This window comes from Cynoglossus semilaevis, chromosome 1 (assembly GCF_000523025.1).
Source record: "Cynoglossus semilaevis isolate Cse_v1.0 chromosome 1, Cse_v1.0, whole genome shotgun sequence".
Lineage (NCBI taxonomy): Eukaryota > Metazoa > Chordata > Actinopteri > Pleuronectiformes > Cynoglossidae > Cynoglossus > Cynoglossus semilaevis.
This window is the reverse complement of record NC_024307.1, coordinates 4,007,887-4,030,939: the sequence shown is the minus strand read 5'-3', so window position 1 is coordinate 4,030,939 and position 23,053 is coordinate 4,007,887. Positions and strand designations below refer to the sequence as shown.

General features: G+C 42.1%; 1 protein-coding gene across 1 annotated transcript in view; it reads right to left on the bottom strand.

Moving 5' to 3' along the window:
• Positions 1-23,053, bottom strand: part of LOC103389101 (ryanodine receptor 3-like) — a 78,035-nt gene that overhangs the window by 12,271 nt on the left and 42,711 nt on the right. Inside the window, 20 exon segments of the mRNA XM_025059321.1 lie at positions 1,279-1,479; positions 1,928-2,735; positions 3,735-3,961; positions 4,061-4,147; positions 5,184-5,349; positions 5,430-5,590; positions 5,707-5,773; positions 7,996-8,195; positions 8,304-8,512; positions 9,489-9,663; positions 10,315-10,511; positions 10,706-10,853; positions 11,738-11,897; positions 12,824-12,907; positions 14,384-14,487; positions 17,209-17,313; positions 17,397-17,613; positions 20,318-20,510; positions 21,336-21,577; positions 22,291-22,527. Of these exon segments, the coding sequence (XP_024915089.1) occupies positions 1,279-1,479; positions 1,928-2,735; positions 3,735-3,961; positions 4,061-4,147; positions 5,184-5,349; positions 5,430-5,590; positions 5,707-5,773; positions 7,996-8,195; positions 8,304-8,512; positions 9,489-9,663; positions 10,315-10,511; positions 10,706-10,853; positions 11,738-11,897; positions 12,824-12,907; positions 14,384-14,487; positions 17,209-17,313; positions 17,397-17,613; positions 20,318-20,510; positions 21,336-21,577; positions 22,291-22,527 (3,988 nt within the window).

Below are 23,053 nucleotides of genomic sequence, written 5' to 3'. Positions count from 1 at the left end.
GATGGACTTTTAATGTCAAATGTCTAGTACATAGGTGTCAAACTCAAGGCCCGGGGGCCAAATGCGGCCCGCAAAGCCATTTTGTATGGCCTGCGGGAGCTTAAAAAGCATTTAATGAAGTCCATGCAGCAGAGTTTATCAACCTATGAAATTAGGTTTTTTTTATTATTACACAGCAATGAACAATATTTGTAGCTTGAATAAATAGTTTTAGTCTGTTATGGAGGAGCTACATCTATACCAGACTCTATTCTGTTTGTATCAAAGTCTGAATGACTTTTATTTTAAAATATTGCCAGATTATCGTCAAATAAATCATTTTTTTGAATGAAGCAAATTAGAATTTTTCTCATTTTTTTCACTGTGTCCCACTGCGGGCTGGTACCAAAGGACCTATGGACTGGTACTGGTCCGCGAACCGGGGGTTGGGGACTTCTGATCTATACAGTGTTCCATTTAAAACCGGCCCTTCAACAGGAACTGTGTTGCTGTGTGGCCCCCGGTGAAAATGAGTTTGACACCCCTGGTCTAGTATGTCTCGTGGGCAAATAATATGGACCAAAATCCCTGGAGTCTGTTTTTATTGAGAAAAACAGAAATGTTTTAGCTTCTTTATATCATTCAGGGGTGTCAAACATACGGCCCGTGGGCCCAAACCGGCTCACTTTGTGGTTCAATACGGCCAACTTGATGAATGTTGAAAGTGAAAAATTGCATAAACACTGCAGCATGCTAGTGATGTGTTGTCAAATATTTCATTAAATATACATTTTGTCTAATTTATACATATGTACTAATATATGTATTTGTACTGATTTGCGTGAAAACAACAGGATCACTTTGCTTAATTGTAATGATGTTATTGGTCAGGGGTCATCAACTATGTTTGTCGGAGGGCCAGAATGTTATGGGCCTGTAATGATGTTAATGGTCAGGGGTCATCAACTATATTTGTCGGAGGGCCAGAATGTTATGGGCAGACAATGTTCGTTTTGGAATTCAATCGCGGGCCGGATTGGACGGTTTGGTGGGCTGGATTTGGCCCGCGGGCTGCCACTTGGTCATCACTGATGTAGATACATTGATCGGTATGACTTTGTTATCGTATATATTTAAAGAAAGATATTATGTGAGATGTACTTGGAAGTACATGAGGGTTGAGGTTAAAGGTTTAACGATGAACTTTATGGATTCCGCGCTGGAGAAACTATTGATTTGCAGCCTCTGAACTACAGCCAGTTTACATCGTATTAAATTAGTGACCTGACTCTGTCTCACCTGCTCTTGAGGCGGCGATCGGAACTCTTTGGTCTTCTTCGCCGTCACAGCCGCCGACATGTTAAGCGCCAACATCAGTTCGTTGTACCTGAACTTCTGGTTGTACTGCAGCTTGGAGACGAAGCTGTCGGAGAACGACACGATGGCCTCGATGCGGTGCTTCAGCTCGCAGTCGCAGAAATAATGAAGCAGCTCGCACATCTGGACAGGAAGGAGACAGGCGGCAAGAACGTTTTGTGTCAGAGATTCAGGCCAAGAACAGCTGCCAATAAACTACTATACTAAGACAATTGAGTATGAAGACCAGGCGTGGTCAAATAACAGGCCCGTGGGCCAGATACGGCCCGCTGGGCTTTCTAATCCGGCCCGCCAAACACTGGTGCACCGGTGTGGTAAGGACTTTCCGTTTCTTGCATAATGACAAATCCACTGTAATTGCAGTTGATGCCACTAGATAATGACAAATCGACTGTAATTGCAGTTGATGCCACTAGATGGCGGCCAACCATCCAATCAATACTAATTCTGATATATTTCGACACACACCTGTGCAAAAGTGTTTTTATTTTACATGGACTGTAGGGTGTGTGACTCAGGTTTGACACGTGACACGAGACAAACGTCTTCCGAGTGTCTGTTCGGTTATTACCTGTCGTTTGACAGGCTCCGGCAGCCTCTTCTCCAGCAGCCCTTTGATTGGCTGTTTATTCTCTTTGGCTGCTTCCTCTTCCCCAGCCTCCACCGCCTTCTCCTCCGCCCCCGTTAACCCTTCCTTGTCCGTGGCCCCGGCGGTCCCCTCGTCGTGTGCCTCTCTGAAGACATTAGGGTCAATGAGCAGCAGGATCTTGTGGACGTCCTCGCTGCCTAATACCCCCATCGTCAGCAAGGTGCTAATGAGCTTCAGGATGGGCACGAACTGGTACTCGACGCCGCCTCCCACAGGATCCCGGATGTGGTGCCCTCCGCCTTGGACGGCTTCCGTCAGCATGGAAATGGCCTTCTCTTTCAACGCGTCCAACGGAATCTGTGGGCTGTACAGATGCTGCTCCCGTTTGGTGCTGATGAAACAAGGCGGCGCAAAGTTCAGGCGTGGTTTGAGCGAAGTGCTGAGCCCCACCCCGGGTGGGATGTGCTTTTTGGAGGCATCGGAGAACAGGCGGATGGAGCGGGTCTCGGCCGTCACGGGGATGATGAACTCGTCCTTCATCATGAGGCGCGCCTCCTTGGCAGTCTCCAGGTGGATGCTGATCAGGACGTTGTAGAAACCCTCGCGTAACATGCCCGACAGGTACTGGTTGTCGATGGTGTACAGCAGCTGGGACTGGTCCAGGTGGCTGCACAGGGCATGTGCCACGCGGGTGTTGCCCAGAGCACAGAGGGCGCAGTAGAGCTTCAGGGTGTGGTAGTGGAACATTCTCAGGTCTTCCTGCTCGGACAGCTCCATGATGTCCACGCACCTTAGGAAAAGCACATTTTATTCGGACAACATTTTGGTTACTGGTATAAAACATACGGCCCACGGGCCAAAACCGGCCCACTAGCGTATTCAATCTGGTCCGCTTGATGAATTTTGACTAGCGTATTCAATCCGGTCCGCTTGATGAATTTTGAAAATAAAAAAAGACACAAACACTTCATGTTGATATTTTTTGCAAAATTAAATTAAATTCAATAATAATACATTTCTTATATACAGTGATCCCTTGCTATAACGCGGTTTACTTTTCACGGTTTCGCTACTTCACGGATTTGCATCGTGCATTGTGTTCTGCATTCTGATTGGCTAAAAAGTCACTCCGCTTCTTCTCTACCTGTGCGCCAATAACGTTGCGGTTTAATATGTACACGTACGTAAAACAGCTTGCCAAATTGACATTACGTACGTGCAAATTCTCTTGCAATTTCGAGTTTATCAAACCCCATAATGTCGACAAAACGCTCTGGACCGGCAAAAGTACCTGCGGTAGGGACCAAAAGGCAGCGGAAGATGCTGTCTATCGGTGATAAAGTAAAACTATTGGACATGCTAAATGAAGGTAAAAGCTATGCGGCTGTAGGTCGGCATTATGGAATTAATGAATCTTCCGTTCGTTCCATAAAGAAGGAAGAAAAAAACATAAGGAAGACAGCAGCAATAAGTTTTAATAAGGATTCAAAAAGGGTTGCAACTGCCCGCAACAAGACCAGGTAATTTGTATTTTTTTCATAATCATTTTTAATTTTCTCCCGTTCACGGTGGGCGGTGCTAATCTCCGCAATTTGAAGCCTTCTGTTCACGTTGATGATTAAAATTATTATTTGACAGTACATTACAGAAGTTATTTGTTGAAACGTTTCTAAAGTACTTTTATTTTACTTTATTTGTGAAACAAATGGTTGAGACTGTAAAATGGTTTGTTCGTTCTTTCTCTTCCTTTGCAGCCCGTCAACAAAATGACTAGATTTTTGTTTTGTACCTGTTCTCCTCCGGGATGTGAACGGCCAACATCTGCAGCGGCTCCACACACTGCACCACCCATCCGTGCCTCTCACTGACTCGGGCCGTTTCCACCTTCAGGAAGATGTTGGGCATTCGGCTCCACAGCACCGCGTTGATGGTTTGGACGTCCAGACGCGGCGGACACTGTGGCACCGGGTTCTTATGTTCGCTTTTAAAAATGGCCGACGACAAAGGCATGGCGTTCTGGAGACCAGGAGCAGACCCGGGAGAAGGCAGTGGATTTCAGAAATGTCAGAATGCCAAAAAGTCTTTTTGGAAAGATGAACAGTTTCAAGCGTCTACCTTAACTTTTCCCAGCTCGAACTGGAAGAGATTTGGGCTGGTGGGTCTGACGAAGACAGCGGGAAACAGCTTGGTATTTGGTTCCACCTGCAGCACAGCGGAGATCGGTGAGTGAACCAAACCGTCCAAACCGGAAGCACACATTAAAAGCTCCAGCAGCAGCGGGAGAGCATGACTTTGTGGAAAGAAGCTTAATGACTCAGACTGTGTGTGTGTGTGTGTGTGAATCATGACTAAAAATACACTCATTTGCCTTAAAATACTAGGTCAATTTTTATGGCTAAAATTAAGATAAAATATACTTTTTTGGTATTTTGGATTTCACTGTCATCTCTTGATGACAGTAAAATCCCATATATATAATTTTCTGGAAAAGTCTTCAAAAATAAAGGTTTCTCAAAAATGACTAAAAATGCATTCATTTGCTTTAAAAAAATTAGCTATATCCATGTCTGTGTGTGAGTGTCTCATCTTCAGAGAGTCAGCTCCCTAGGTTGAACAACAAGACAAAATAGTAAAATAGTATATAATAGAGTAAGTCAAATTAGTTTTATTGTAAAGTGAAGACTAATGAGAAGAGTTAATTAGAAAACAGGACATGGAAGAAACTGTTGAGGTGAAATGTTAGTGTCAGTGGGTATAAAGTGTCAAAATCTTATTAGAAAATATTTCATAAAACAGAATACAGTTTAAGGCTATGCTTTTAAACCATGGGTTTGCAACCCTACTTTGGGGTCGCTTGGAATTCAAATGTGGTCACATGAAATGTCGAGTCATTGATAAAGAAAAAACTTTTTTTTTCAACAGACTATTATTCTTTTTTTTCTATTATTAAAACATATGTGGAAAATACATACAGAGTGTTCTGAAATTAGCTACTGGAGTATAAGCTCTGCTCACATTCTGTTCAACATGCTGGGTGACATATGTAGAAAATTATTAGCCATGGCTAACTATTATTAGCTATGGCTAACTATTATTAGGTATGGCTAACTATTATTAGCTATGGCTAACTATTATTAGCTATGGCTAACTATTCCCCAATAGGAAAATTCTCAAAGCAGCTCATATGGTTTTATATAACTCCAAATATTTTACCTACTTTTCTAGACACGTGTATTACCTGGTACGACGTGGATATCTCTTTGCCGTTTACAGTGAAGGTCACCAGACCGGTGGCCAGGTCAATCAGACAGCCGATTTCCAAGTCCACGTTGCTGCGACTGGCGGCGTGAGCAGCATTGGTGACATCACCACCCCACACCATGTAGCAGTTACTCCTCTTTACGCTGCACAGACGTCACACAGTGTTTGTTTCTGGTGGTACACGACGGTCAAGAACACGGTACAGCAGGTCAGCGCGCCTCACCTCTCGTGAACCCGCCCTCTCTCGTCGCCCAGGGTGACGGTCACCGTTCTGTTTTTGCTCAGGTTGAAGTTGTTGCTGTAGTAGTGATAGTCGGGCGTCACCCATCCGACCCACACGCCGGCCGGGTCCTGTCCGGCGAAGATCCTCACTGAGTGGTAGTACTGCGAACGGACGAGTCAGAGTCAGAGACACAGTAAGTGTGTGGCTGAGGATCGTGTTAATGTTTCACTGAAATAATAAATAATGACATAAAGACAGAGCTCGGGGGAGGCGTTACCGCGGTGATGCTGCTGTAGTCGACTCTTCGGCTCTCGTCGCTGTGCCGCACTGATCTCAGAGGGTATCTTCAAAGAGCATAAATATTACGACAGTATTAGCAGAAATACCCATGAATTATTGATACACAGCACGTTTTTTCTAATGGATCGAGACAGAAACATTTAGAGCGCTGAACCGAGGCTATCATTTTTAATTTTACAGAATAAATAAAAGATATTCTGCATACAGTAATACTTTAGATCACTATTATATATATATATATATATATTTGCATATATGGCCCGATATATTTGCACTTAAGTGACCCTTGTTATTATCTCATCCCTCTCTATGTCAGGGGTCATCGACTGTATTTATTGGAGGGCCAGTATTTCTCTGGACAGACACCAGGGGGCAGTATACGCAGATAAAATCCAACAAAAATCACATTTTTTTGTCTAACATTACCTGATGTTTATTTTAGAATCCAGTCGAGGGCCGGATTGGATGGTTCAGCGAGCTGGATTTGGCCCGCAGGCCGCCAGTTGATGATCACCACAAAAGTACTTTGTTAAAAGATTGAACTCCTAAAAACTCCTTTTAAAGACAAACTATTGAAAATGTTTATTTTCTGGACTGTTAACTTGAATCCAACAACAGTTGGTTACAATTATGATCGTAAAGATTTTCTTTTGTAATAACTCGTTAGCAGTTGTGCAACACTTGTCAAATGTCCAGTATAATCCAGCTCATTCTCGTCCGTACTCCTTGTCTCCTACCGTCCACTGTCTATCAGTCATCACGGTCATTTGATCCAAAGCAGTTAAGAACTTGGCAACTGGACTGTGTATCAGTTTCTAGAAGCCAAGTCCGTCCAGTGGCCCAGTTTCTCACTGCTTTGAAAGTGTAATTAATCCATTCTCTGTTTAATGAATGGACGTCGTCTTTCATTCAATATTTAAAATGTTACAGAAGAGTTGAATTGTTGTTGTTATTTGTCTCGTTGGTGTCGTTCAATGTCCTTTCTAACAGTCTTTAAGCTGCTGTATATTTTTGGTATTTTGTATTATTATTATTAATAATAATAATAAAGATTTTCTTTATCTTTAATTATTATTATTATTATTATTATTATTATCCCTCTCTATGTCAGGGGTCATCGACTGTATTTATTGGAGGGCCAGTATTTCTCTGGACAGACACCAGGGGGCAGTATACGCAGATAAAATCCAACAAAAATCACATTTTTTTGTCTAACATTACCTGATGTTTATTTTAGAATCCAGTCGAGGGCCGGATTGGATGGTTCAGCGAGCTGGATTTGGCCCGCAGGCCGCCCGGTGATGATCACCACAAAAGCACTTTGTTAAAAGATTGAACTCCTAAAAACTCCTTTTAAAGACAAACTATTGAAAATGTTTATTTTCTGGACTGTTAACTTGAATCCAACAACAGTTGGTTACAATTATGATCGTAAAGATTTTCTTTTGTAATAACTCGTTAGCAGTTGTGCAACACTTGTCAAATGTCCGGTATAATCCAGCTCATTCTCGTCCGTACTCCTTGTCTCCTACCGTCCACTGTCTATCAGTCATCACGGTCATTTGATCCAAAGCAGTTAAGAACTTGGCAACTGGACTGTGTATCAGTTTCTAGAAGCCAAGTCCGTCCAGTGGCCCAGTTTCTCACTGCTTTGAAAGTGTAATTAATCCATTCTCTGTTTAATGAATGGACGTCGTCTTTCATTCAATATTTAAAATGTTACAGAAGAGTTGAATTGTTGTTGTTATTTGTCTCGTTGGTGTCGTTCAATGTCCTTTCTAACAGTCTTTAAGCTGCTGTATATTTTTGGTATTTTGTATTATTATTATTAATAATAATAATAAAGATTTTCTTTATCTTTAATTATTATTATTATTATTATTATTATTATTGTTGTTGTTGTTATTATTATTATTAATAATAATAATAAAGATTTTCTTTATCTTTAATTATTATTATTATTGTTGTTGTTGTTGTTATTATTATTAATAATAAAGATTTTCTTTATCTTTTATTATTTAAAATAAAAGATAAATTATTATAATTATTAACAATAATAATAATAATAATAATAATAATAATAATAATAATAATAATAATAATAATAATAATAATAATAATAATAATAATAATAATAATAATAATAATAATAATAATAATAATAATAATAATAAAATGATCATTTTTCCAGTTTTATTTTCCACTAACACCAATGGTAAATAATGGTAAACGATCTAGAATCCAAGCACTTGTCCATTCCGATCACCTGTGTTTGACTTTGAGGATGTCTTCGTCGTGGACTCCGTTCATGTCCACGGCCGGGATGGACTTGAAAACGGAGTGGAACTCCACCGGCATGCTGAGACGACAGAACACCATGTCAGCGTTGCTGTTCTGCGTTCCAAACGTCTTGTGGGTCACTTTGAGACAGGGGGGGCTGTCGATGGTGCCGTCAATCCTGACCACCTGAAAAAAAAACACAAAAAAAAAAAACCAAGAAGAACAATCAGAACTCACTCCTGTCCTGAGTCCAAACACAAACTCCATCTCAGTTCAAAGTGCTGGTGTCCTCACTGTGATGTGGTTGTGGTCCTTGGGCACGTTGATGAAGGTGGGCAGACGTTTGCTGAACCACATGGTCACCTCTCTGTTCATGTTGACGGCGAAGGGTTCGAATCCCTCCTGCAGCCCACACATGGTGTAGTACTTGAAAGTGCTGGCATCTTTCCCCAGATTCATACGACCCACTTCAGCCAGGCCCAGGCTGCAGACGGGGATGAACCCTGAGGAACAGCCAGCAGGGAGCGACAGAGAGGGTGAGGTGGAGGAGGGAGTGACGGAGAGGGTGAGGTGGAGGAGGGAGCGACAGAGAGGGTGAGGTGGAGGAGGGAGCGACAGAGAGGGTGAGGTGGAGGAGGGAGTGACAGAGAGGGTGAGGTGGAGGAGGGAGTGACAGAGAGGGTGAGGTGGAGGAGGGAGTGACGGAGAGGGTGAGGTGGAGGAGGGAGCGACAGAGAGGGTGAGGTGGAGGAGGGAGCGACAGAGAGGGTGAGGTGGAGGAGGGAGCGACAGAGAGGGTGAGGTGGAGGAGGGAGCGACAGAGAGGGTGAGGTGGAGGAGGGAGTGACAGAGAGGGTGAGGTGGAGGAGGGAGCGACAGAGAGGGTGAGGTGGAGGAGGGAGTGACGGAGAGGGTGAGGTGGAGGAGGGAGTGACAGAGAGGGTGAGGTGGAGGAGGGAGTGACGGAGAGGGTGAGGTGGAGGAGGGAGCGACAGAGAGGGTGAGGTGGAGGAGGGAGTGACGGAGAGGGTGAGGTGGAGGAGGGAGTGACAGAGAGGGTGAGGTGGAGGAGGGAGTGACGGAGAGGGTGAGGTGGAGGAGGGAGCGACAGAGAGGGTGAGGTGGAGGAGGGAGTGAGAAGCAGTTGAGAACATTGACAGCAGGGGAGAGGAGGGGAGAGGAGAGGAGGGGAGGGGAGAGGAGGGGAGAGGAGGGGAGGGGGGGGGAAAGGAGGGGGGAGGGGAAAGGAGGGGAGAGGAGGGGGGAGGGAATAAATCCAAGCATCTTTTGCAGAGAGGCAATTTACATTTATAAGTTTGTAATAGAACACCACTTCAGATTAATAACCACACAGGCTTCACCAAGGCTTCATAGGAGGTTGACGTCGTGAAAATCACACAGCGCCGCACACGTGTGACGCCACACACACACACACCCTCTCTGTCAGCATCCACATAAACAAACACACACTTCCTTTACCATCCTCGGTCTCAAAGTCGGTGAAGCAGAGCTCGGAGCCGGTGCTGGTGATGAGGATTTCTCCATTCAGGGTGAAGATCATGGACTTGTCCTCCATGTTGATCATACAGCCCACCACGTCTCCCGCGTGCCAGCAGCGGCCAAACAGGCGGCTGCCCATGTTCAGACACTGACCCTGGGTTTTCAGAAACAAACACACGCAGCAGCAGCAGCAGCAGCAGCAGCGTTACCAGAATGTCGGAGCAAACTGAGGGAACAACCTTATATTTCCTGTAAGCTCTGAAAAAAAAAAAGAACTAATAAATGACATCACAAAAATAACACTGACTGAAATGTCTGAAATTAGCTTTAGCTTAGCGCTCCTGATAGTCCTGTAAATATGTTGTTTTTTTCACCCTTTTCAGAACATGTTTGGAAAATTTCAAGTTAAGTATTTGTATTTGTAAGTATTTGCTCTCCACACACACACACGCCATCTATTCCTTATATGGGCATTGTTATTTTAAACCTGTTACATTTCAGGAAATTTGGAAATAGCTGGATTTTAGCGCACAGCTTTTAGCTAGCTGAGACGAAGCTCAAAGTCATCTTAAATATATTAATAACAATAATAAAAGATCAAATGATCTAATAGATAACGACATAAACAGCAGTATTAGCAAAAGAGCGAGGGTTTTTTTGGCCAAAAACAACAAAAAAATAGCTAAATTAGCAGGCTAGCTATTTAGCAAGTAATGTTTAAGACTGAAGCATGTGTGGTACGGAGCATTTGACAGCAGGGGGTGCAATTTTAGAGAAGGCTAATCAGCCAGGTATGACATTGAACATCCTCCCCCCATAAATCTCATGCCAGCTCGTCTGTGCCCAGTTCCACATCTGGCTTACATCCAGGTCTGGCCCAGCCCACTCTCATGTCCCCCCCCGTCACGGCCTCAAACTCGAAGTACCATTTCCCGTACTTCACCGCGTACGTTCTCTCCACTCGGAAAAAGCGGATCTTGTCGATGCTGAGCCGCTCCGCCGCTTGTCCTTCACGGTGAGAAAAGAACAAACGCAATGTCATGAGTTTCCTCCACCAAATCTAGGTACAAAAAATATTAAACATCCATTTCTCGCCTGAGATAAAATATACAAATATTCAAATATTCAAGCATTTATTCAAAAGTAAAGTGAGTAAAACTCAGCATATATTCAAAAGTAAAGTGAGTAAAACTCACCGCTTTCCTGGTCTGACGGGTCGATGTTGTAGCCGTAGCCAATCAGAGTGCGGATCGCCTCTCGGAGACTGTCCCTGTTGGACTTCTTGGTGCGCTCGTCCAGCAAAACGTAGGGAACGAGACGAGGGTTGCGTTTACTCTTGAGGTCCTGCAGAGACATGAGGCAACGGGGGATCATTTCTCACTTTTAGCCACAGGCGGTCCACAACTAGACGTCAATAATGATTCAGGTTGATTATTATTTCATGATAATATCTGATAATACTGTACAACACTGTTGTATTATATCGTAGCAGATTTATTACCAACGGTACAAACGGTCAGGCTAGTGATGCTAAATGCTATCCCAGATGAAAACATAAAATAAAAATCAAATTAACTAATTATTTTACTCATTTGTGATCCTTGATGACAAGCCACAAAACAAATACCACCGCTACAGGGTTTTTTTTTATTGGGTTTATTGTAGAATCAATAATGTTTTATGAGCAAAAGATCGAAAGGTCAAACTGACTCGATCCACAGATGAATAAAAATGATGCATTTACTGGTTGGTTTATAGCAGTAATGAATACAGGGCAGACTAAAATAAAAAATAATTTTAAAAAACAGTTTGTACTCGCAGTATTAAAATATGCAGTACTACATGTTTTTCCTCTGTTCAGATATACAGTAATTAGTGTTAATCGTATTTAGTTGAAATTGTTATTTTTTTCCATTCCTTTGGATCGATCTAAAGAATGTTGCACAGATTTAATACCAAATACTGTAAATGCTCGCGGGGACACACTGTGCTCAGTACGTTTGGTACCACCTCGTGCCTGGTTTAATGTGTACAGACAGTACAACGCAGACAGTGTGGGCGGTAATTAATGAAGCACAAAGGAGAAACTGTACTTTACACCGACAGTGTAAATCAGTTCATCTAAAATATCTCTTACCACAGAGGAACTACATTTATTTTTTTGTCGTAATAATCTTTCTTTCCAGATACGTTGGTAGGACAGGGAGTAACATCGGTCCCAGCTGTACCTGCTGAATGCCATACGTCCATCCCTGTTTGATTCGATCCTTGGCCCAAACATTGTGCGCGTTCTCTGCTAGTTTGTCCACCAGCAGCTCCTGACCTGGAGTCAGTTTGATGTCCGACAGGTCCAGAGGAGTTGGTTTATAGCCGTTGGACATCATGTAGCTACGGATGGAGAAACGACAAGAAGACACGTGTCCATGGATTCTGACACTCATATAGATTTTTTAACTTGAATTTATGGGAGACATTAGGGTTGTAAAAAAAAATATATCGACATCCTGAAATATTGTGATATTTCATGTAACGATACCACATGGATAAACTACAGCAGCGGACCCCAACCGGTACTGCGGACCAGTGATATAACCACACCATGGTTAACGGATCATTAAGTATTAAAAAAAAAAACACTTTTTAGACTTGATTAGAGTTAGAGTCTGAATGACGTGTTGTTTTGAAACATTGACAGATTATCTTAGAATGAAAAAAAACACATATATATGTATATATGTATATACATATATATACATAAATATGACTGTATTATTTTTTAATTAAGTAATTTAGTAAAACCGTGTCCCGACCAAATGACCCTTGTTCTTTAGCTAGTATTGATTTTTCTATAAACAATTATCATACAAATGTTCGCGGCGTTTGTTTATTTTATTTTTCTTTTATTTCTGGTTATTACAAATATCTGTTCCAGTTCCAGTAACTGCTGTGATGTTAAGATGGAACAGAACTGTGTCTTATCTGTCCCAGTTTCAGTAACTGTTGTCATGTTAAGATGGAACAGAACTGTGTCTTTACTATGATGATTTTACAGTTTTACTGCAATTCAACTGTTTCAAAAACTCAATATACCACAGTGACTATAGTTTCGTAGTAAATCGCAATACATCGTATCGTCGCCTCTGTATCGTGACAGGTATCGTAGCCAGATTCTTGCCAATATACAGCCCTAGTAGACTCTCTTTTTTTTCTCTTCTTACTGCGTGTCAGTGGACATATTTAAAACAACTGACGACTGAGTGTCTGACTCAGCTGCAACCAGACAGAAATGTCACTTCGACAGAATGAATACTCACTTCTTGGGGAGCTTTATTTTTTTCAGCGCCTCCTCTGCATTCGGATTCACCTGAACGACACGACAGCCGAGCGCCAGCAGAGTCCTGTAGGGGGGAGAAATGTGAGCACAGAGTGCACTGAGCACACTCCTCCGACATCACTTTTTCCTGACACTACATGTTGATCTGCAGTTAAACTTCCCTAATTTGCCGGGAGGAGAAATGTCAAAGAAACCCAGAGGAATCCGGCGGACGGGCAAGTGTTTTTGACAAATTTTCTTACCATGTCGAGAAAGGGATAAAGGTGGAGGTAAAGTGAGCGTGATGTCACCGAGGAACCCGTCTCTGCCACAGCAAATCTCCATTAATCACAGCAAATGTTACCTCGAGTCGTTTAAAGAGCGCTCGCGCTATGTAAATCACTTGTAATAGGTCTCACTGGGACTTGAGGAGATGTAGGACGCAGACGTGCGGATCAGAGACTGGAGGACGGACTGATTTGCGCAGCATTGATTAAAAAAAAAAGGCAATGCAGATATTTATCGATCAACTTTTCCTGAAGAACAAAAAAAAAAAATAATTTCTCTAACGTCCCTGACGTGTGGCAACAAAAAACATGCAGTTGTGGTGTTTGGGTTTTTTTTCTAGGGATGTGCGATAATAACGGCCATTACACCGATATTATCGACCGTTATTAGCTTGTGAAAACCCGATAACGTAATATCTTGGTTTGGTCCAGATGATGTGACTTAAAAATATTTTTGAAGTAAAAGTGATACTAGTATTGTCATGGTGAAGCAGTGCACCACTGCACACGATGAAATGTGTCCTCTGCCTTTAACGGCTGAACATATCGGAATCGGAAATGAAAGGTTTGGACGACGCAGGTATATCAGACATCGGCAAAAATTTCATATCGGACATCCGTAGTTTTTTCTACGATGTCCTGTGTCGTGTTTTTTCTTCTCTTTTTCTGTCACAGCTGCACTGAATCCTGAGCTGATGAGCCAGACCACTAGAGGGCGTGGCACTTAATTAAAGAAGGACAGTATTTTAGCTCCAGCTCCACATTTGGATTCTTGCCCAGCGTCGTCATTTTTTAAGTTTTTTTTGAAGTTTTTTCACCTGGATTTTTGTCGACACTGCCACCTGTACACAGAGCGCCTCCTGGGGCAGGAAGTCACCACCAGGTGGAGACAACACATACCCACTTCCTGGACCCTGCGGCCTTCACCTCCCTTGAGACTTTGTATATACACATTGGTGAAGAATAAACGTCGTTCCTTCATGCATGTCTACGTCTGGGTTCCCTCTCTCTTCTCGTCGTATGAACGTCGTATACGTGACAGCAGTAAATTTGATCGTAACCGTCCTGATGGACTCGGTGCAGCGTCCTGTCTTCTGGTGCGGAGGACGTGATCCACGCTCCATAAACAACCGTTTCATGCATCAACAGGAGAGCGACTTGTCTCTCTTTAATCTGTCTGTCTTGGCGTTTCTCTCCCTCCCACTCTCTCTCTCTGTTTTCATCAAACAAAAAGGGATAAAAAAAAAAAAAAATACCCATAAGGCGCAACGTACTTCAAAGTTTCTGTCGACATCTGCAAATTGTAGTTTTTTTCCGTCTCTGGCAGCTTGGAAAAATCCACCAGGCATGGATGCTGCCGCTTATTATCGTCCCTGATCTGTGGAGGGAAAAAAGAAAAGTCAGAAAAATAGAATAAAATAAATATATATATTTCATAAAAATTTTAAATATTGTTCCTAATGGGCCCATATAACAGAAGGGTTTGGGGGGGGGGTCCATTCACGATCTTAATGTCATTGTCAATTATTGTCAATGACATCGTGAACTAACATGAGAATGGGTTTGTGATCTTGGTTCTGGTGCCGATGGGTTGCGGGGTCTACTCTAGTGACCATGTTATGAACAGAGGAAGGAAGACGTTTTCTTGGAGGACAGAAAAGGTGCACAAATGGAATATTAAGTGAGGGGGGGGGTCGGCAGGACAATGACAATGACAATGGGGGGAGGACGATCCTGCAGGAATCCTGCAGGTCCAGGTACACGTTTACACTTATCTGGCATTTCTTTCAACCAATTACAACCATGTCAGTGCAACAACTGAGGTAATAGTTGTTTATTTATCTGCAGGCGGCAGTAAATAACAGAAGAGACTCTGTTGATTTTCTCCGCCGCGGGACATCAACTGTAAAAACAGCAGTAATTGAACATAATGAACGGCAGAGAATAAGCTGCGGTGGAACCACATCCACTCGTGAATTTTAATCCTCAGCAAACCAAGCCCTCCCCCTCCCCCCCCCCCCCCCCAAAGGGAGAAAACAAGGGGGGGGGGGGGGGGGGGGGCGGTTCATAACAATGGAGGTTCAAAATCCAATTATTCCACTGGTGTCACTCTTCAAATCCTCGCGTTTGATTCAGGATTCTGCTGTTGTGTGTAAAGGCTAGTGGTATTAGTAATGGAGGGGGGAGAAGGGGGAGGAGGGGGGGCTCTTATATGTAATATGTGTATTATAAATACTTTATACTATTCTTTATTTGAGTTATTATTTGTTCTTCCAAGGGCAAAACAGGTCACCAGTGTTTTTTTAACCTTGGGGTCCAACGGTTGGTGCGACTTGATTTCCTGCTACTTTGTGAACCAATCATTCTACTCTGTATTTGAAACACAAAAAAAGGTTGGGAATCAACACAATAAACTAAGATCTTTTTTAACTACACTTTGAATATTAGGTGCTAATATAATAAATGTAAACAACTCCCAGGACAGCCTGATTATCTCTGTCAAAATAAAAAAAGGAACCAAAGTTTTTATTAGCTTAGCTTAGCATATTTTTCAATCTATATAATATATAATACAGGGACAAAAAGCAAAACCATAGTAAACTTAAACAGAAATATTTATATGTTTATATATTTTTTTTAATTACCCTGTTGGAAGTGAGATAACGGTAACATGCTAACCACTAAATTCACCACTGTTTATTTTAATCCGAAACACGTAGCATTAGCATCTCAGGTCATGGTGTTACTCTGTATATAAACGGTGCTTAGCTAATATGCTAATACTAATATGCTATATATATATATATATATACATACATATATACATATATATATATAGATATTTTTATGTATATATATATATATTTATGTATAATGATATAAAAACAGACATTTATACAAATGACAACTTTAAAAGGTCAGTCCTGTCCTGATGCTATTTCCAGCAAAAAACTTCCAGTTTTTACCTTAAAGAAATGTACAAGAAACAAAATTAAAGGACACGACAGTCCAGTCTATTGTCCAGGGTTGAAGACATTAGTAGCTCCAGGCCAAAAAAAAAATCAATACAAACACAGACAGTTTCATTATGAGTAGGATTCTTTTTTTTCTCCTTTGAGCAAATGTGGCTTCACTTAAGTTAATGCCAGATGTCCTGCAGCAGCGAACACGAGGCACGGAAGACAAAAACATCAGAGATGAATTATATATTTTCGTGAGGATTCGTTTTCAATATAGAAGACGCTGTGACAGTAACTATCAAACGGCGGCCCGTGGGCTGAATACGGCACACCAAATCGCCCAATACGGCCTGAAACTGGATTCCAAAATTGTGAGGGTCAAAGAAGAAAAATATCATGTGGTTAAAAGGTAACAATGGCTTCAAGTTTGAAATAAGATAAAAATATATAGAAACAAAAAAATCAAATATAGATAAGAAGATAATGTTAGAAAGAAATTTGATTTTTTTTTTTTTTTTTTTGAGTGTCTGACCCCCAAGGATGTCTGTCAAGAAAAATTTTGGCCATCTAAAAAATATAGACGGTGACCCCTGACCTATGGTTTTATATTTATATTTCATATTTTCTTCACTACATTAACACAGAATCACAGGTTTTCCCCTTGGTTTATTGCGGTGCAGAATTTTCCAAACTGTCCCTGTTTTGCCTTTGGATAAAACAAAATGTTCTACTTCAGGACTTATCCTAACTTCAACACACACACACACACACACACACACACACAATGACTGTGCTACCTACAAACAAAAACCTAGAATGAAACTTCTAAATGAGTCGTACGGAAGGCATCAAACATGAGGAGTGATTTTTTTTTTTTTTCCTTCTACTTACCCTCTTTTTTGGAGTGAACCGCAAATTATAAAAGAGAAAGCAAGATGATGCAGGTGATGGTTCAGTTTTAACATTATCAGCTGCTGATAGACAGCCTTTTTATCTTCACCAACATGGAGGTGTGTGTATGAGCTTCTTTTCTGTGTCACTGTGACAGCGTTTATCTCTTCACCAACATGGAGGTGTGTGTATGTGTTGATCATGTCGTCGACGTACGTATGTGAAGGACCCGTCCGTCTGGTTCTTACCTTGCCGTACGACCAGCCCAGCTCAATCTTATTCATGCCCCACAGTTCATGGATGTTCTCGGCCAGCTTGTCTCGGACCTTCTCCAGATGCGGTGGCATCACAATCTACGAAAACAGTCAAAAAGTCAAAATCTGAATTTTTTTTTTTTTTACAACAACTGCATCGGTGTCCACTGCCGCCAGTTTACCTGACTGGTTTCCACAGGGGTGGGGATGAAGGAGGCCTGCGACATGAACTGGGTGGTGCCCAGCAGGTCTCTGACGCCGTCCACGTCCCTCTTGTATTCTTTCACCGGCTCTACTTTCATCTTCTCCTTCGGGAGCAGAGCCTCACAGCACGGAGCGTAACTCGATGGAGGCAGGAACTTGAAGTCGCCGTGACGACCACCCAGCAGAAAACGCACCCTGCAGGGACAAATTCAGGTAATCTGTAGAGATGTCCGATAATATCGGCCGACCGATATTTGGCATAATTACGTAATATCTGTAAGAATCTTCATCGGTTTTTCCTCCGATAATTAAAAAACCCGATAACGCAATGTCTGGGTTTCGCCAAATGATGTGTGCCCTAAAAATAGTTTTGGGGAAAAACGGCTGTATATTAAAGTGAAAGCCACTAGATGGCAGCATTGCCGCTGATTTATTTAATCTCATACTCATACAGTGGTTTGTACAGATAAAGAAATAAATATTACCTATATTGCCTATATCGGTATTAATTGATAAGTGTTTGGACAATATCGGAATATCGGATTTCAGCAAAAAGGTAATATCGGACTAGTCGTCTTATTTTTGTTTCTTTCGTACACATCCTAGAGAAAAATAAATGCTCATTTATAAGGAGAAACCTGGAGTGCAACATAAATTGGCTTCTTAACTGGCCAATAATAAGACAGCAATTAATGAAAGATGCAGTCGAAGACATAAGCGACCCAGCCTTGCTGCTCAGAGTGAGTACTTCCCCTCTTCCTAACCCGTATCACATCAGTTCCAGACTCTGCTCTGAAAGGAACAGGTTTAGCTCGGAGAATGGGAAAAAAAAAAAAAAAAGGAAAAGAAAAACTCAGGTCATCAAGATGAGGAGACTCGCCTGGGACTCGCCCAAAATAGCTACTCTAGTAGTGGCTGTGACGCAAACAGGCCCATCCTGTCTCCAATCACGGGAGCACTGAAGACGTGAGGCTGCAGCTTCCCTGATGTCGACCCTCGTCCCCGGGTCGACTCACGTAGGAGCTTAGTGCTAATTATCTACAGCATCTGCTAATGGGACGAGAAGTGTGAGGTTAAAAATGATGGTTCGTATCAAGGACGTATTTTAATGAAGGTAATGGTTGAAAAGTGAGGGTGAATTTTCAGGCAAATATTTTATTATTTTTTAGTTCAAGCGTGGGTAAAGGTTTGACTCGCGGGTCACAATTGGTCCTAAAATTAGAAAGGGGGGCAGATAGATGAAGAGTTAAGATAAATGACATCTAAAAGTCATGCATAAAGATTAAAATGCTCTCAGTCTTTTCTACGCCATCTACTGGGGAGCTACTGACATTGCAGGAAAAAAGGCAGAAGTATAATGATAATATAAAATTAATAAAATAATTTGGACAAATTTGGCGGGTTGGATTACAAAGGCAAACGGGCCACATCCGGCCCCCGGGCCTTAGTTTGCTCATGCCTGGTCTAGTTTCATTAAATGTTAAATGTTAGACACAGATACTGTATTTGAGAATACTTGAAGTGTTTATTTTTCTAAAGAAAGAAAAAGAAAAAATCTGGAGCATTTTAGAGCGACGTACTTAACTCACAGAAATCCTTCATGAGAGGCGTCAAACAGATGCACGTCTTTTACCTTTTAAGTGGTTCCATTATGGTCGTCACAATGAAGCTGACAGACAAAATTAGCAACTGAATGAAAGGAACTTCACCAGTTGATGTGAGCTACAAGTCAAGACACAGAGTGATGATTCTATGGAGCTGAATTTTGAGTTAAAGTTTTATATATTTTTCTTCGCATTTTACCATATTAATAATTTCATCATTCATAAAACAAAAAATTTTTGTGGAATACAAACATCTTTCTGTTGTTCTTTGTCTTTCTCTTCCGACAATATAAAGATGATGTTGAAGTGTTTAGGAGCGTCGATTTATTTCGATTAATCATGGTTGATTATAAACACGATTAATCATGATTATTTGCTATTAAATTTTATTTTTTCTGTGATTAATCAGAAATTGTAATTCTTTCACAGCCTGACTACCTTCTACTGTATATCAGGGGTGTCAAACATACAGCCCGCAGGCCAAAACCAGCCCGCCAGAGTGTTCAGTCTGGCCCACTTGATGAATTTTGAAAATAAAAATATATTTATGGTAAATATTTACCATAAATATATTTTTTGGTAAAAAAATATATTTATGGATATTTATGGTAAAATTATATTTCATTAAATATGAATAAAAGATAATAAATACCTAAGATACTTGTACTTCTATGCAAAAATCATGATTCATTTTAAACATAATTAATCACAATTAACCCTTAATTTTCAGATTGAAAATTGAAATCATCTGTTCTATATATATGGGAACAGACCCCAGACCAACAGTGTTAAGTAATTATTAACACAGTATGCCACACCGCTGTGGCCATTCTAAAAGTCGGTCAATAAACATTCAGCTTGACTTACTGTCTGAGAATCTATTTCTATTAAGCAGGAAGAAATGAAATTCTCCCTTTGAGCTTACACGGACAAATGAAATCAAACCGGCACATCGGTGTCGGGTGTCTCGGGGTTTTTGATCAGTGTCGGCTGCGGATGTGAAATGCGGTGTTGCTTTTACAAAGTCCCAGTCAATTGTGAATATGATGGAAAACGGCTTCAGAACTCAATGTCAATCTACCTACTGTACCTGTGATCGCCATGGCAACAGTAAAATTAGGAAGCAGGTGAAAAACATGTTGGATGGTGAGTCAGACCTAAAGGCAGCCTCAGAAACTCTGAGTCCACGTTCATCTGGTTCATAATTGTCCAATCATCTGCCTCTGTTTATGTTTGTGTCCCAGTCTTCGCTGATTGTTTCCAGGAAACTGGAGTCAAAAAAACAAAACACTCACTTCACCCCCGCTGAGAAGCTGACCACAGGGAAGAAGAGGCCGTCGGTGTTGAAGTTCTCAAACATGCCCTGCACCGGTTGGCCGTTGATTCTGAAGGAGATGCTCGGAGCGCCGAGGTCCAGGCAGCAGCTCACCACGTCCTCCGAGGTCAGAACGTGCTGGTTCATGGACGCCACCGCCCGAGGTATACGACCTGATGGGGAGAAATACCCACAACAGTTAACATACACACACCCATACACACACTCCGCATCGTTCCTGTACTACCCTGAGGTCCGGCTCAGACGTAAGGAACCTTATTTTAAGACCCCGAAAGTTGTTGATGAATGTCCTGACGATATCAGACTAAACTCTCTTCACAGCCTGACACGGCTGAGACGCTCAGGCAGGAGAAATACTGTATTGGCACAGGTGGAGACAGACACCACCTAGCCACGGAGATTAACACTGCAGGGTGTCAGTTCAGTCTAGACACAATCTGCCCAAACACCCCGGGGGTAACACTCATCTTCAACACTCACCGCCTCAGCTCAGCACAGATAAAGAAAACACAGTGGAACCTCGAGATACGAGAAAGCCTTCGAGCACATTTTTGCTTCGAGACACGAGTAAAGATTTGAGATACGAGCGTGCTTACAGATACCGCCACTAGGTGGCCGACCACTCGGAGCAGCCCATGCTGCGTCACTCATTCACTTAACGTGTCCGTCGACTTCCGTACGCATCTCCCGTGAGTCTTCCGCATTGTGTTTGCGTTATCTACGTGATTTTTTCTCTATTTTGTGCGTTATTCTTCATAATAGTGATGAGTCCTAAGAGAGTGAGTGGTGAGGATGGTGGTGAGAAGAAGAAATGCATGATGATAAATGATGATAAATATGAGCGTGGCGCCCTCTAAAGGAAAGAACACAAATCGAAAAAAAGCAAAAAAATAAAAAATAGAAGGGTAAAAAAAAATAAATTCTGGAACGGATTACGGTCATATCTGGAGGCTCCACTGTCAATCTCTCCCACCGACCTGACCACAGGTGAAGTCCGTCAAATCCAAACGAGTAGAGGTCATCTCCGACCCCGTTGCCGCCCCAACCCTCTCCTCCTCCAGGGTAGGGGGCGTATCCTTTGGTGTTGGCCCAGCCCACTCTCAGGTGTGAAGGCTCGCTGGTGACGAAGTGGTCCACTTGGTCGATAATCAGCTCGTAGTACCACTTCTTATACTGAGCCGAGCCCTCGCTGACCCCCAGGAAGACGTTTGGCCGCATGCTGGCGGGTTGGCGAGGAAAATGATGTCATTACACGGAAAATACATTACATTTTTTAAAATAATAATTTGATTTATTTATTAAATTGTATTATAATTAAAGTATTATCATCTTTATTATAGCGTCATAACTGAAGTAGCCTTTGCACAAAAGGGGGGCGCTGCAGGGAAAGTTTGGTAACTACAGGTATGTAGTCTAGTACTACTAAGATACATTGTTGTACTGCAATGACATCCGTTTGTTATACTCTTGTTGGTGTAGCCGAAAAAATTATTATTATTATTATTTTTAATTCTAACATGTAAGTACAAGTACTTTGTGTGCTTACAGATACCGCCACTAGGTGGCCGACCACTCGGAGCAGCCCATGCTGCGTCACTCATTCACTTAACGTGTCCGTCGACTTCCGTACGCATCTCCCGTGAGTCTTCCGCATTGTGTTTGCGTTATCTACGTGATTTTTTCTCTATTTTGTGCGTTATTCTTCATAATAGTGATGAGTCCTAAGAGAGTGAGTGGTGAGGATGGTGGTGAGAAGAAGAAATGCATGATGATAAATGATGATAAATATGAGCGTGGCGCCCTCTAAAGGAAAGAACACAAATCGAAAAAAAGCAAAAAAATAAAAAATAGAAGGGTAAAAAAAAATAAATTCTGGAACGGATTACGGTCATATCTGGAGGCTCCACTGTCAATCTCTCCCACCGACCTGACCACAGGTGAAGTCCGTCAAATCCAAACGAGTAGAGGTCATCTCCGACCCCGTTGCCGCCCCAACCCTCTCCTCCTCCAGGGTAGGGGGCGTATCCTTTGGTGTTGGCCCAGCCCACTCTCAGGTGTGAAGGCTCGCTGGTGACGAAGTGGTCCACTTGGTCGATAATCAGCTCGTAGTACCACTTCTTATACTGAGCCGAGCCCTCGCTGACCCCCAGGAAGACGTTTGGCCGCATGCTGGCGGGTTGGCGAGGAAAATGATGTCATTACACGGAAAATACATTACATTTTTTAAAATAATAATTTGATTTATTTATTAAATTGTATTATAATTAAAGTATTATCATCTTTATTATAGCGTCATAACTGAAGTAGCCTTTGCACAAAAGGGGGGCGCTGCAGGGAAAGTTTGGTAACTACAGGTATGTAGTCTAGTACTACTAAGATACATTGTTGTACTGCAATGACATCCGTTTGTTATACTCTTGTTGGTGTAGCCGAAAAAATTATTATTATTATTATTTTTAATTCTAACATGTAAGTACAAGTACTTTGTGATCTGTAGTGAGAGTAGGCAGCAGCTAGAAGAGAACCTAGAGAGGTGAAGGTTTGCACTAGAAAGAAGAGGAATGAAGGTCAGCCGCAGCAAGACAGAGTACATGTGTGTAAACGAAAGGGAGAACAGTGAAATAGTGAGGCTACAAGGAGCAGAGGTGGTGAAGGTGCAGGAGTTTAGGTACTTAGGATCAACTGTTCAGAGCAG